Source organism: Xiphophorus couchianus, chromosome 8 (assembly GCF_001444195.1).
Source record: "Xiphophorus couchianus chromosome 8, X_couchianus-1.0, whole genome shotgun sequence".
NCBI lineage: Eukaryota > Metazoa > Chordata > Actinopteri > Cyprinodontiformes > Poeciliidae > Xiphophorus > Xiphophorus couchianus.
This window is the reverse complement of record NC_040235.1, coordinates 1,717,202-1,733,525: the sequence shown is the minus strand read 5'-3', so window position 1 is coordinate 1,733,525 and position 16,324 is coordinate 1,717,202. Positions and strand designations below refer to the sequence as shown.

The 16,324-nt window shown below is 40.3% G+C and overlaps 1 protein-coding gene across 9 annotated transcripts in view; it reads right to left on the bottom strand.

The window, feature by feature from the left end:
* Window positions 1-802: 802 nt before the first annotated feature.
* The window catches only part of tcf4 (transcription factor 4), a 176,311-nt gene continuing 160,789 nt past the window's right edge, over window positions 803-16,324 (bottom strand). For 4 of the 9 annotated variants that reach the window (XM_028024557.1, XM_028024560.1, XM_028024564.1 and 1 more), the window contains 5 exons: window positions 11,445-11,583; window positions 9,453-9,612; window positions 7,944-8,173; window positions 7,052-7,202; window positions 803-4,916 (listed from right to left, as the gene is read on the bottom strand). In XM_028024557.1, coding sequence (XP_027880358.1) covers window positions 4,868-4,916; window positions 7,052-7,202; window positions 7,944-8,173; window positions 9,453-9,612; window positions 11,445-11,583 — 729 coding nt within the window. In that variant the 3' untranslated portion in view covers window positions 803-4,867. Of the gene's footprint in view, window positions 4,917-7,018; window positions 7,203-7,943; window positions 8,174-9,452; window positions 9,613-11,444; window positions 11,584-16,324 lie in introns of all 9 variants that reach the window. The other 5 variants (XM_028024562.1, XM_028024558.1, XM_028024566.1 and 2 more) reach the window with 3 other exon arrangements.

The window sequence follows — 16,324 nt, the reverse complement described above, 5'->3', positions numbered from 1 at the left end:
CCGCAGCATGGCGCTGCACATGGCACTGCACATGGCCCTGCACATGGCCGACAGGTAAACAGAGAAAACAAGCTGAGAACCCAGGTCTCTACCTCTGGCATTAATGGCTGCTGGAGGGAACCGTACAACTTTCTCCTACTACTCTCCAGTTATTAACATTCATTTTCTGTTTTGTGCAAATGCCGGGGCCTGTTTATGGCAGAGCCGTTTCCCCACCTGATGGTCCGGTAGATTCAGTTTGATTTGGACCAGAACTTCACCACCTGCTCCACCTCCAGCTGCTGTGGTTCTGAGTCAAACCAACCTGTTCCCCTCCTGGCCTGTGGGGGCGCTGCACCAAGAACCTCTGAAGGAAACGACACAAAAACCTCTGAAGACACTGAGAGCAACTTCCTTCTTCATCAGATGGAAACAAGATGGAGGCGTCAGTGCTGTTTAGCTAGCACTAACTAAACCGTTAGCTGTGCTAACCCTAAAGCACTAATCATAAACATTACTTCTGCTAATGCTAAAGTGCTACAAAGACATGGTATTTAGCAGAAGCTAAAGCTAAAATGCTAACCTTAACTCCTTGAACGAAATTTTATTAGAAATAAGAAATTAATGAAGTGATTGGAAATTGTATTATACATAAATGTTTTCCTTTGTTATTTGTTTCTTGGTTTTTATAACTTTATCTTTTGATCTGCTTCTTTTTATGGCCAAATAATTTTTGTTTCAGCAACCAGAACATTTAAATTTAAATGAACATCCAAACATTTTGAGTTAGAAACAAAGTTAAATAAATCAGATGGACTAAATGTCAACGTCTTACTGAAACTGTGTGGTTTATATTTAACTGTCCTTTTTCATAAAACACAACCAATCACACAAGAACAAATATAAAAACCACAGAAAAAAGTCCATTTTGAATTCAACTCATTATTGCAGTTAAACTGGTACAGATTAACAGATTACAAAGCTCATGGCACAGTCACTGAAAAAGAGAAATGAGGCGTGTATGTACAACAAGGAACGAAAAGTTAACAGCTCCGCTAATAGAACCGATGGAGGGGAACAAAATGAGGATCTGTAACCTGGGAGACGAGTATACAACAAAGAAAATATGAAATGAAAAATTTCAAAAATAACATGAACTAAAACACATTTAGCAGATTCGATCCTAGTGTTTGACCCAGGTCCAAGTCAGAGCAGCTCAGTCTGAACGGCAAACACTAAACACTGCGACTGCAGTGCCTTGCTCTCCATCCGATCCGTTTTTGGGGAAATAGCTGATGAGATTGTTGGCATTATATTAGCAACGCTCCAATCTTCTCCTAATATCATCATCATATATTAATCTCCAATCAGGTGCTGAGGGTTTTCCATTCATTCAACATTTACACGCCTTCTTCCAGATAACAAAAGCAGTCACAGTCGACCCACAGCCACCAGGGGGCGCCGAGCTGATTTACACTCTTTGGCTACCAGAGTTAGTTGAAATTTGTCCAAAAATTTGTTCAACCATCCAAAAGACGTTTCCACAGATGCGTTCAACTGGCTTTTACAGTTTAAAAAAAATATCCAAACGCTGTGATTTTTGGCAGGAATCTATCAGGACTGTTGGCGAGTCGGCTCTGACCGAACCAAAACCAAAACCAAAGGTTGGCACCGGTAAAAATCAGCGTTCGCTGTCGTGATCGTCGTGCCTCTAGCGTTTCCACGGAAACCGGCTGATGACTATTTACACACATTTCTGCAACTGGAGACGTAAGGAACGCTGCGAGGGAAAAACACACGGGAATATTTTCACTTCTGATTCCTCAACTTGAAACCCTTAAAGATAAAAACGTAGTAAAAATAAAAAACAAATGAGTTCTGAACTTTTGATCTCACTACATTTTCAATGTGACACATTTTTTTCAACACACACTGAATTGTACTTTTTCATCTTTTAACAAAAAACAAAAAAGAAAAACGGTACAACATATTTCTAAAACACAAAATAACAACCGTCTACATGTAAAAATATAACTTTTACATACACAATTTCAAAATAATGGTAAAGTTTGCAATTTTTGTTGCATACAATTTACAAATGTCTGTGTGTTGTTGTTGTTGCTGTGGAACTCCGGTCCCGTTATTTTTGTCCCGTGCAGGATGCCGTACTTGCCGTAACGAAGAATACGGAGCAGTCAAGGTGAAAATTTCTAACACTGAGGGGCGTCGCCGTTTTCTGTCGGTTCAGTCTGTGACAAAATAACTCCTCCCCAAAAACAAACACTGATAATATCAATAAAAAACAGAAACGGCACCCTCGTTATATATCGTATATACTTTTGTACATTTATATATAGATCGATTTATTTATTCAAATAGATTCTTTCCAGTTTCCTTGCCTCCTGTTGGATGTTTGGGATTTGAACGATGCTGCTGGATGGCGAATTGAGTTCTTTTGTTTCCCTTTCGTTTAGTTTTTTTATTCTTTTTACAGTTTTTCTATTAGACATGTAAACCAGAACAGACAAAAAAGTAATAAGAAACAAAAATCATTCTTTAAAAAAAGAAAGAGCAAGAGAAGAGGGGCAAAAGAAAAAAATAGTTTTACAACAAACAACCACACACTGAGTACTGAAGACTACATTGGCTTACGGACAAGCCGATCAAATATTGATAAAAAGCCGATAAGCTATAATACAAGAAGAGACGCAGTTGTCCACCGTGGACAGAGGGTTGGACAGGAACCTGGGGTTGGGGCTATGGAGGACTGGGAGGACTGGGAGGACTGGGACAGGGGCTGGTCTCGCTAAATCGAAGCGTCTACTCCAGAACACGCCGTCTACTTACAGGTAAGCATACAGTACATTAAATACAGTTTATATTTTTGTTTTATTTTTTATCCAAAAAAATACTTTTTTTAACCTTTTTCTCTTTTTTTAAATTCCCAGGTCTGGTAAAAAACCTGACTGCATAGAAGCTAACCGCTAACAACAGGTTTCCCTAAGCTTGCATCCTATTAAAAGACCAGGAAATGTCTTCCTCCATGATATGGACTCTAAGAAAGGCACGTCGGTTCAACTGTCAGTGTTCAAATTGCATCGGTTGGGGGTCGGGGGGGTAAGGCCAGTTCAGTCCAGTAACTGGGATGGATTGGTCAAACTGGGGTGAAAGGAGGCTTCCAGACTGGGAAATGTCCCAATGGTTTCATGTAAGTTTTGATGTATTAAAAACTGAAACTGGTTACAAAAAATTACTTTTTAGAGTATTTTTACTTTTACTTGAGTAAAATTTCTGGATTTTCTTCCCACTGAATGAAAATCAAAAATGTTTTAACCAGAACCAGACACACACCTGAAGTTTCTGTTAAAGGTTCAGAAGTTTTTCACTTAAACTGATTTGGAAAAATTTTGTCAAATTTTGTTTTATTGCTACTTATATGAATTATTGTCAGTTTGGTCCCTAAAATACTAAAATATCCACTTAATTCTATAATTTGGCTCAATTGAAAGAGTTACTGATGATGATGATGCTGTAGGCAGGAAAGATCTCCTGTAGCAGTCTGTGTTACAGTGAACCTGAAGAAGCCTCTGACTGAAGACAGTCTCTTGGTCCAGTTTGTCTGATGATGTCATTTTTAAATATTTCATCAGTTACTCAATAATAGAGTAAACTTCTCTGCCAAATATTTTTTTACTTTTCTCACCTCTGATTATCGTCCAGGAATAGTTGTTATGGTAACGGACCTTCGTCATCCTTGATTTTTAACGGCTTGTTCATGTTTGAACTTAATTTAATTTCCTGTTTAATGGAAACTGCCACTGTGGAAGTAAAGTTTCCACTTCCTGTTCTGATGCTGCTGGTGAAAATCCTCCCTGGTCCAACCAGGATGAACTCTGAACTTTAACGCCCTGCCGCGGCCATCTTGAAGCCCCCTTTCATCGGTGTCGGAGCGCGGGCAGGATTGGGATCGGAGCGGGAATGCTTCCCCGTCGCCATGGTGATTGTTCCCTGGCCTCCTCTGACCCTCGCTTTGTGTTTCCATGTTGGAGCTCTTGATTCAAGTAGCGAGGCTCAAGGAATGTGATTCGCTTTGCTGTCCAGTCCAAGTTTCCCTTCATCTCTCCGTGATTTGTCGAGCTAAGCTAGCGTTAGCGCCGTTTGGTCTGCTCAGTGACTCTTCGCTCTATCCGGGCCGTTTGGTCGCTAATCCCAAGCGTTTTTGTACTTTTACCTCTACAGAAACACGATGAGTTTGTGCAGGTTTGCAGAGAAGCACTTAAGCGCTCCTGCGGGGTGCCGGTTTGTCTTCTTCCTAAGCTTTCCTGGGGAAGTTTGAGGGAGTTTTTTTTCAGAATCCTCTCCATGTGCGTGTGAGGAGGTGAGGCACAGCTTCATCCACAGTGCGGCGCTAGAGAGCCGTGTCGAGGCTGCGCTCAACTGCTGCGCAAATGTTGCGTTAAAAAACAAGAATCTCTTTAAACACTTTGTGATATGTTTGCTCCCTCCTTAACCCCAACCTTCCTCGCTGCCCGACTCAAGTTTTTAAACTTTTTCTGTTTTCTTACACACATATATATATATATATTTACTATATATATCTATATAGAGCCTTTTTGTCCTGGGAATGCTGATAAAACACGTAGCACAAGAGTTCCTTGGGCGGATCCAAAGAAATTTGTCCGTTGCCGTTTCGAAATGTCCGGAAAGCGACGAATGCGATTCTGAAGTCCGATTTTCTCGACTGAAGAAGAAGAAGAAGAAGAAGAAAATTGCGGCGAAGAGGAGACGACAGATCACAGAGGAGACGAAGGCGGATCTGACCCGGAGGAACTACTTGGTCGGGCTGGAGCGAGAGGCGGCGCGCGTGATTGGTTGGTGGAAAACGCCGTCAGAGGAAGTGGTCACTCATCATCCTGATGAACTCTGGCACCTTGGACCTGCCAAGGAAACGGAAACCGGGTCAGAAGAAGCGACTTTACAAGACGCTGTGCTCGGGGTGTCCAAAGTGAGGCGCGGGGGCCACATGGAGCCGTTTGCAGTAATCTGAAAGGTCCAAATTTGGCCGTTTATTTGGACAGACTTTCAGAACCTTTCAAAACAAAAAGCGTTTTTCTTTTTTCAGTCGTAGTTTTTGGTTTTTTAAAATATCTTAGTAATTTGGGTCACAAACATCCAGAAACTTTTTACCCAACAGACATTAAATTAATAAAAATACCGCAAATGTTTTGGCAGTAAGGGTGCGCCATATAGACTTAAAGATTTATCACAATATCTTTCAGTATTATTATGATAACGATAAAAGTGACAATAAGAACTATTTATTCTTTTGTTTTAGGCAAATATGTTAGGGAAACGATATCAATAATCGATATTAATTCTGCTGTTATGGGCGATAATCAGTTTTTATCAATATTCTACAGATTTGACTATCGTTTTTGGAAAAAGGTACATCGACACAGTTGATGTTCTGATATATTGGTATATATATCTATATATGTATATCTATATATATCTATACACCGATTTATCCCTAAATTATACGGATAATCAAACAGAAATGTTGCAGAAATAATCCCAACAACATGGATTGTCCCCAGCTCTGGGGATTTTAAACATCATTAATTTAGTTTATCATGAAAATGATAAATCAAAATTCTCACACAGACAACAAATTTATCACAATAAATGATAAAGAATACAATCCTTGTTGTTTCTAGAGCAGAAGTTCTCAAACGTTTCAGCCTTTGAACTCTTAAAAACATATATAGTTATTTAACATTATTTAAAAATACAGGAATTTATTTTCTAAAATTTGTATTTAATTTTAACATTTAAAATGTGTATTACATTTTAATGGTACATTTATTTACTTAATTTTGCCCCGTTTGGCCTTCCATACACTAACGGGTCATTATTATGATTTTAAAAATCATTTGCGACCCTTTACTTAACGTCTCGTGACCCCTCCAGGGTTCCCGACCCGTAGTTTGGGAACCGCTGTCAAAACCTTTTCTCATATTTGTGATAAATTGTTCTTTTCTGCTTTGTTTTGTTAAAACTTTGCAACTTTTATTTGCTGCTGATGAGTTGGCCGGCTAAAGGCAAAAAGAAAAAACCACAGAAGAAGAACCGGCCGTATTTCTACATTAAAGAAAAGTGAAAAGTTAATGTCAGCGGCTCCTTCAGTTCATCTAGGAGAGAAAAACAATTAAAAGGTTAAAATCTGTTCTCAAGTCTACAAAGTTAAAGAGGGAATAAAGTTAGAGGCAGTAAAAGTTCAGCCAATCAGAGATGTTTTTACTAAATGATTATATTATTATTATTAAATTAAAAGTCCGTTGTTGATTTTAAAATCAAACCAGACGTTTTATTCTGAAGTTATTCCAGTAGAAACATTTATATGAGAAAAGAAAACCGTCCGGTGTAGATTTATTTATATTTATCCCAATTTTGCTTTAATAGCAAATTTAAAACCAACATTTGACATTAAAACTAGTTTTTCAGCAGTTAAAACGTTTTTATTCAAATGTTTCTAATAATTCTGTTATTTTTATAAATTTGTATATTTTCTGTCATAAACTTCAGTTTTTTTCAGCAGTTTTCAGTTAAATTTCTGCTAAAGTTTTATATTTAAACTCATTTTCTAAGTTTTGAGTCAGTTTTCTTCCATTATCTTCAGTTTTTATTTCTTCAGCAGATGCTTTTCTTTTTAAAACTTTTCACTCAACAGTTTTTGACCATTTTCAGTTAAAAATGTCCGTTTTGAATCTGCTCTGTTCTTGTATTTCTAATATTACTAAAAACGTTTAAAGTATGAGGAACTTTCTGCTGTTAACTTCAACTTCATCATTTGCGATTTTGCACGAAATGTAAATTTTTTTGGTTCATCGTTTGATTTTCTGTTGAATCCTGAAAACATGAAGCTGAATAATCTGGAGCCAAATGATGAGAAATTAGTTTTTTGGCCTGAAATTTAGGAAGCTGATGATCTGAGTTAAAGATACGACAGCAGGTTAGTGCAGAAGTGAAATCTTCTGACCATTCAGGGGGAGGAGAGTTTGCTGCGGTTTACATTTGTCCCATGGGGTTTGGTCCATCGCCCATGGCGGCGGCGGCGGCGTGGTGGGCGGCGGCCAGCGAGAGGGGCGTCCCATCTGATGTGACGGTGACCTTCTCCTCTTCGCGGCGCTTCAGGCAGGCCGCCTTGGGGTTCAGGTTCCTCTCTGGACACAAGAAGAACAAAAATCATTCGTCTTCTGATGATTTCTATAACTTTCTTTTATACGGAAGAGGATTAGTGCCAATAAACAAAAAGAATTCTGACTTTTTTCTCAAAATATTTACTTAGACCTAAAAAATCAGACTTTTTCTGAGAAAAAAAAATCAGAATTCTGATTTAAATCTCAGAAGTCTTTTATTTTTCTCTTTAAAGTTTTTACTTTAATTTTAAAAATCTGACTTTTCTCAAACTTTTAAATTCAATCTCAAAATTCTGACTTTTTTTCTATGAATTTTGACTAAAACCTAAAAATTTTGACTTTTTTCTCAGAAAAAAAATTTAATTCCGAATTAAATCTTTTAATTGAGTTTCAGAATTAAAAGTCTTTTCTCAGAATCTTTACTCCAAACTCAAAATTCTTTTACTTTCCTCTAAATTTGTACTTTAATTACGTTAAAAATTAAATTTGTACTTTAATTTCAGAATTCTGACTTTTTCCTGTGAATTCTGACTTTAAACACATAATTCTGACTTGATATCAGAAAATTAAAGTCTGAATTCTGGAAAAGAAAAACAAAACAAAAAAACCCATGAACTATTTTTTTATCATCTTGATCAAAAATGATCTCGTGCAAATAGAAAACTAAAGCAACAGGTGTTGCTGCTGCCCCCTGCTGGACCAGGCCTGTCAGTGCAGGCCCCAGGTCTCCGCCCTGATCTCCTAATGTTCTGGTTTGGCGCTGACCTCTGACTTGCTGCTCCAGACTGAGGATGACGGCAACGGCCTGGTGCAGGATCAGTAGCTTGGTCTGCGGCTTGTCGCTCTTCAGGTGGAGCTGCACCATCCTGCCCAGCTCCTTGAACGCCTCGTTGATGTCGCGGACACGCAGCCGCTCCCGGGCGTTGTTGGCCATCCTGCGCTCCCGCTCCCGCTCCATCTTCTGCTCCGGACTCAAATCCTCGTCGTCGTTGTTGCTGGAGTGACGAAGGAGGAGCAGCGAGGGGAGGAAGAGGAGAACCAGGGGAGGAAGGGAGGAGATTTCAGGATAAAAGAGGTCAGTCTAAATTTACACGGTTTGTGCAGGCTTCACCAAATCAAATTTAAGACTTTTTAAGACCATTATGAAAAGATTTAAGACCAATATCACGGCAGAGAGGTTCAAAAGAAAAAAACTATTTTACATTCAAATTTTAAATAAATCAATTCTTTGTTTTTTTCCCAAACTAAATCAAAGCAGAAAACATTTTCACCATTAAAAACACCATCATCATCATCATCATCATCATGACATTAAACATGGCCGCCACCATCGGGTACAAACTCAGGGTTCAGGATCCAAATGTTTCAGATCTGGTCGTCCTCCAGGTCAACAAAGGAACCAGATAAACGGTTAAATGCGTTTATCTTTGGAGGAGTGAAGGCCGAGCGGTCGCAGCCGGGCCGGGTCGCCGTGCTGTCGGCTTCCCGCCCAGGGCGCAGCGGGGCGGCGTTCGTTGGGAATATAAACGGAGGGCTCTACTCTGTTGTGTGAGAAGCAGCTGAATCCAGGCTCAAGACCGTGGAGAGACACCAAGTTAACCAGCAGCTGCATTTCCACTCAGATCCGCCTCTCGTCCTTAAAGCTGCAGCAACTTTCATATAAAAATATCTTTTTACACGTCTGTAAAAACTGACAGTTTAATATGAGACAGATAATCTGTGAAAAATCGACCTTCTCCACCTTCTCTCTAAGCTAGTATTGTCGCTGGAAGAAACGTTCTAACAGCCAGTCAGAGGCAGGAGGCGGGGCTTAGCGCTGTCAATCATCGTCGTTAATGCACTCCTTAATACTCTAATGACGGAGAAACAACTTACTGTTACAGGAAAACTGTTTAACCACTGCTGTCATGGGTGGCTATGCTAACTAGCCTTAGCATTCACAACATGTGAGGAGGAGATCGATCATTTCTCAGATTGTTTGTCTCAAACATAGCGACAGTTTTAACAAATATGTAAAAACATATTTTTAATGAAAGTTACATCCTGCAGTTCTACAAGCTGCCAGTAGAGGCAGCACTAAGAGGCAGACGCCTGGTGGAGGCAGGAAGTCTCTGAGGTTTTCAGCTGATTCTCATCACACTGATCACTTCATCAAAGTTCAGAGGCTGGTTCCCAACGCACCCACAGGGCGTGGGGGTGCGTTGGGAAGACGTGCGTCCCAGGCCAGCTGAGGGGTTTGATGGAAGCGAACGTCTGGGCGGTAGGCGGGGTTACCTAGATCTTGACCTCTCTATGGCCTTGAGCTCCTTGTCCAGGTCGTCCTTCTTGTCCAGCGACTTGTTGTCCTGCAGCAGGTTCTCGTCTCCCTCGTCCTCAGACTTGATCTCCGAGCTCACCGAGGACGTGCTCTGACCCTGGAGGCCGCCGGACAGGGCTGCGGGGGCACCGCAGGGGTCAAAGGTCAAATAGAACAACTGGAGTCGAAGGTCAAATAGAACAGACAGGGGAGAAACTAATCCCATTCTCAGTGCTTCAACCGAAAGATTAACTGGTGACACCATCCAACCAACCATCCATCCATCCAACCAACCATCCATCCATCCATCCAGCCAACCAACCATCCATCCAGCCAACCAACCAACCAACCAACCAACCATCCAACCAACCAACCAACCATCCATCCATCCATCCATCCATCCAACCAACCAACCAACCAACCAACCATCCATCCATCCATCCATCCATCCATCCATCCATCCAACCAACCAACCATCCAGCCAGCCATCCATCCATCCATCCAGCCAACCAACCAACCAACCAACCATCCATCCATCCATCCATCCATCCATCCAGCCATCCATCCATCCATCCAGCCAACCAACCATCCATCCATCCATCCATCCATCCATCCATCCATCCAACCAACCATCCAGCCATCCATCCAACCAACCAACCAACCAACCAACCAACCAACCAACCAACCAACCAACCAACCATCCATCCATCCATCCATCCATCCAACCATCCATCCATCCATCCATCCATCCATCCATCCATCCAGCCATCCATCCAACCATCCGCCCACTTGGTGTCCCATGACCCCTACTTTTCGAACCCCTGATTTAAAAAATCTGAGGCAGAGTAAAATAACAAATTACTGTAATAATAACAATAATAATAATAATAATAATAATAATAATATTATTATTAATAATAATGGACGTTTGGACATTTCTAGCTGCTGTCAGTCAGGATAACTGCATCATTTCCAGCCAGTAATCGTCTAATAATGACGGGACGGTAACTTGTGATCCGTCTCTTTAACATGAACAGGTGATGAAGAGGAGTGAAGGTGAGACCTGCCGCCTCGGCAGTTTGACAGAGTTATGAAGGGATGCAGAATAAACGAGCAGCTTCTGGTTCTCCTGCCAGAGCCCAGCGTTTCTTCTCCTCTCACCTCATTACCCAGCTGGCTGTGGTCGCCGCTGGATGAACTCTGCTGCCAGCCGACTCATTTTCAGCCTTATAAAAACAGAACAGCTCAGGGATAATTTGCTGCACACTAAGCCTTCCTCCTCAATATTCACTCTGCAGATTTGTTCTGCCCCTCTTTAGCTTTTTAACGCTCAGGCAGTGAAGTGCTCCTCCAATTTATTCACAAAAACTTTTTCAGACTCATTTTCCGCTTTGTCTGCAGCTTATTTATTTATTTTACGCTTTGCTAAATGAAGGCAGAGTTTGGTTTATTGGGAAGAAATGCACTGAAATGTTACAGGATGGATTTAAAAATGTTAAAATTGATGCTGCTATGATGGTCGATAACTGATATTATTTTGTTAGCAAAACAAACATTTTGTTGAACTATTCTGAAAACATTTTAACTTTGAAAACATTTTAACTTTGAAAACATTTTATGCTTTAGCATCATTACTAACTTTGAGTTGTAGATTATTATTAGTGTTACAGTAGATTTAACATGAATGTGTGGGCTTTTCAAAATAAAAGTCCAACTTTTAAAAGTGTAAATACAAAGGTTTGTATAAAGTATGAATGAACCTAAACTAGCAATAAACAAAGGTCCTGGCCTTTCAAAATAAAGGTCTATCTTTATTAAATCCAATTCATAAATTGGATTTTTTTGAAGTGTGTATAGAAGCAAAGCAGTGATGAAAAAAAAAATCTGTTGGACCTTCAAAATAAAAGCCTTCCTCATTAACTGGCTTCCCCAGATTAAACCTGCCAGGTGGGACCGACGCCGGGCCTTACCACGGTACGGGTCGGGCTGACTGAGGTCCGGTGAGGTCGCCGACTGGACCGGCAGCTGAGGAACCGACACCTGACCCCCCATGGAGTGGCCGCCACGTAAACTGCCCACGCTGCCGCCATCTTCTCTGTGAGAGCCCACCTGCAGACAAACAGAGGAGAGATGTTACATCCTGCCTGCAGAGGGCGCTGTGGGGAACCTGAACACTGCAGGGAGCAGAGAAATCCACAGATTAAATATAACAGGATGTTTTACATTAATGTTTAATTTACTGGATTAAACTGGATACATTTGGATTAAAATAAAAAACATCTGGATTATATTTGAATTTAAGACGAACGAACTGTAAATTTAGGAATTAAATATTTTTAATAATGATCTTAAATTTGACTTTATTCATGCTAAATCTGTTGGATTAAACTGAAATTGGAGTGAGTTGGTCTAATTTATTTTAACAAATATGATGTAATTGGAAATAATTGATTAAGTAATTGATTAATCTGGAGAACAGAGATTATTTGTATTAATCTGGACTGTAATGTTTAGTAATTCACTGGATTAAATTAATCAGTTTAACACAAGAAGAAACGATGTTTGGAGTAAATAAATAGGAAATAAGAGTCGTTGATGTTTATTTGCACCAAAATAACTGATGCTTTTATTATTCTGGGTAAATTCAGGTTGAAATATTTAAATTATTTTTGATGTTTTTCTCATTATTCTGAAGAAATGTGATGTTATTAAATGTTTTAGATGACAGCAAAGGAAGAAAAAACTCATTTATTGAGGATTTCTTCGACTGATCATTACAAATGCAGTTGTTTTATTATGAATTATCCTCCCTATAAACTGTATTTTTCTAAATAAAGCATTATGTCCTAAAATTAAGAGCTGAAATTTGATTTTTATTCCTTTGTTTGCATCTTTTTCTGCTCGTCTGTAGATGTTGCAGTCCCGCCTGTGCCCAGCAGAGGGCATCGTCCATCTTTCTAACAGCAGAACTTCTTCTTCAGGAGTTTCCACCTCTGCGCTCCGTCCTCTCCCATCTTTCATCAGTTTTTATGTCGATTTCAGATTCAAATTCAAATTTAGACGTCAGAAATTTAAATTTCTTTTTGTTCTGGAAGTCTGGGCTTTCTTTTTGTTTTTCCCTGTTTTTCCCCAGGGTGTGTGTGAGAGTAGTTTACTGAATCCTGTCCATCTGTCTCCCACACACACACACACACACACACACACACACACACACACACACACACACACACACACACACACACACACAGAGCACAACTGACAATTATCTTATTGCCCATATGTTTAATTGTGGGATTTGTAATTCCCAGGGCTGCGCGCGGCTTCCAGTGGGGACTGGCGGCGTTGGCACCGGATGGGTCCCGACTCGTTCTGCGTACGGCTGATTGGGGTGCCAACGTCTGCGGGCGCCACGCGCCTCAAACGCCCGCTCACTCACCGCCGTTTCCCTCAGCTTTGTTTTTAATTTGGGACGCATCGGCAGGAACGGTCAGTGGATCCGAACCGAGACGGAAAGTCAAAATTTGCCTCCTGACACATTTTTCTGTTTTTTCTTTGTTATTTTTAAATATTTCAGATCAAACTAATTTTAATATCAGAGAAAGGAAATCTACAAAAAGCTGTTTTTAAATGATGAAACTGGAGTTTTCCAGCATTAAGGTGATTTTGATAAAAATCTGAAATTTCCTTCATACCACATCAGATCCATTAATAAATAATAATCATTTTTATTTCCTCGCTTTCCCTTCTAAAAATCTAATTACAAATAACATTTTCCATGTTAGAGTTCGTTAATATTAATATTTATTCTTGTAAAAAAATGTAGCCTAGGCCTTATATTTTGTGGTAAAGTTGACCTGAATCCAAAATCCAAATAAATGAAGCTGTAACACAAGATGGCCGCCCTGGACGTGATGACATCACTCAATGAGTTTATTGGTGGAAAAAAATCCAGATTTTTCCAAAAAATAATTCTTCAAAAAACAAAAATTTGATTAATCAATAAAACTGATTTATCGGCCAGCCCTAGACTCAAGTCCAAACTTTGATTAGGCCGCTCGAGAAACCTTTGTTTCTGTTTTAACGATCATCAGAGTTTGATGCAGAACCAAACTCTGCTTGAGTTTTAGGTAAACTGATAGTTGGACTTTCTCCATCAGGATCTTCAGCTGTAGATCAGAATCTGATTACAGCAAACAGGAAACGTTTAAATCTGTTAGCTGGTTGCGCCACATTTGGCAACAAAAACTATTTTATTTCAGTGTTACTGAGTTCTGTTCACTAACGTTCAATCCACTCTTATCCAACTCCTGTCCGTTTGCCTAGGAAGTCCAGTTCGGACCATAAAACCGAACTCTGCTTCAGTTACAATCCATATGTGAACGGCAAGCGGACCAGAGACCGCTCCGAAAACAGGAAGTGGACTACAGCGGAGGGCATTCTGGGTAAATGCAACCAAAACAAATGCTAGCTAGCCAACGCTAGCAGGAGAAACGTCTCAAGAAATCCTTAAATCGCTAAAATCTGATGACATTCCAATTTGGTGAAGAAGGAAGTTGCTCTCAGTGTCTTCAGAGGTTTTTGTGTCGTTTCCTTCAGTGGTTGTTGGTGCAGCGCCCCCACAGGCCAGGAGGGGAACAGGTTGGTTTGGGTCAGAACCACAGCAGCTGGAGAGGAGCAGATGCTCTACTGGACTATCAGGTGGGGAATTTTTCTTTTATACACTTTTAGTCCAGACTTTGGAAAAGTGGAGAATCAAATTTGTGCCGTTATTAAACTTCAGTCCGGGGCCACATGAAATCATTCTCAGGGTCCCAAATGGCCCCCGGGCCACACTTTGGAGACTCCTGGGTTAACCTGCGGTGAATCGATGTGGATAAAATAAAAAACTTGGATGTAAATTAAATCTGAACTGATTTCAGAAAGAATAACTTTGATTTTACTGAATTATTTGATTTTTATTCAAACTGGAGAAACTTTATTAAACTGAATCGGCTTCCAAACCTTCCGGCTGAATTTATTTAAATTGAATTTCTTTTAACATAACTGCATTATGTTAATGTATAAACCCGGTCCAGTTAATCCAGTCCTGTTTGGAGCGGCAGATATGCAGCAAAGCCCACTTTCAGTTTGCTGATGTGCTGTGGAGTAAATAAAGTGATTTTGGGAATCAAATCCCAGTCTGCCGGTTAATCCAGCTGGCTGACAGCGCGCTCCTGCCCACCACATGCCAAACTCCCCGCTCGCTTCATGCAAATATCACAAAATGTCGCCGGCGCTCGGCGGCGTGCGCGCTCCTTCCCCGACCTCCTTCTTCTCGCTCCTTTGTTTATTACTTGCAGCTCCGTCTTTTGCTCTGCCTTTCATCGCCGCCTGGATTCCCAAATGCAAAATGGCAGCAGGGAGGCAGGCAGACAGGGTGGCGTTCATTTTTAATGGAGGGTTTTTATATTTTAAGAAGCAGTCGCTCATTTAGTTCAACGAGGAGGCGCAGACGGAGAGGAAAATAAAAATAAGTCAGAAATAAACCGATGCTGGTTTAGTCAGAGAAAGCCACGCCCGGTTTCCCACCTGATGGAGCTGAAAAAACCGCATGGAAACACAATTTAACCTCAAATTACTGTTAAATATGTCAATAAAAACTAACAAAACAAGACAGATAACATTTATATGTGTGGAGGAGGCAAAGTGTGAAACAAGTTAATATATTTATGTGTGGTGGTGCGTTCAATGACCCTCAAAAGTCTGAAAACTTATTGTTTCTTCCAGTTAGTGGCTGCTACTGGACCAACACACATTTAGGAAAGTCCCAGGTTCTTTGAATGCATCACCAAAGTGAGTTATTATTAATTATGAGGAAAATATTTAAACAGCAAAAAGTTTAATTTTACTGAACAATAATTATCCTCACAAATTATTATTAACATTTTGATAACTTGGACAAAAACAACCTAAAAGTTAAGAAATCCATAAAGGTTTACTTTCCAGTAGTTCTGGTGAATATTGATTATTCCCCATGAAGTAAATTTCCACTTCTGATGTGATGAACTTTACCTGGAAGGCTGACAAACAGGAATTAAATTTATCTGGGGAATCAAGATGTTGAAAACTTTAGCATATATCATCACCGCTCTTCATCATTTCTTTTTATTTCCTTCATCCTATTTGGTTTTTCCACTGAGGAGAAATTCCAATAAAGCCGGCCGGGATAATAAAGAATCGCAGAAGGAGACGGGAGCAGCGGAGGTGCTGAGTGGCTGTCATGTGTAATCCTGCTGATCGTCGCAGAGAGAGAAACGGCAGGAGGAAGACGAAGGAGAGGAAAACGGAGAGGAATCTCTGGGCTGAGATGACACACACATCCACCGACAGATTCATCACGCGGCTGTAAACAGTAACGGACAAGTCCGCTCCCGAAACCGCAGCCACGCCACCGACAGGAGAAATGTTTCACCAACTCTGTAAATTGTAATATTTCATCTCATATTAGCCGGATATCTGCAATTTCCAATTGTCGTTTCCAATTATCTCAGATGAAGCACATTTGGCCACAAAAAAGGAGAAGCGGAGGTAATGAAAGTGGAAGTATAATCTGAGATAAACAAAGACTGTTTAGGTTTAGCGCTCTGGAGCCGAGCAAAGCTCGACCCGACAACAAAACTCTGGAAAACTCAACCGTTCTGCTGCGTTTACAGGAAAACTACAGATTCTACAGGTGAAAACCGTTGACTTGGTGACAAACTCAACCAAGGCTCAGGTTTTTCTACATTCAACAACTTTCTACCATCCAGCCAGTTTTTATTTGTTGGGTTTTAGACGGTGCTACGATGTCAGATCCATTCAAAACATGCAA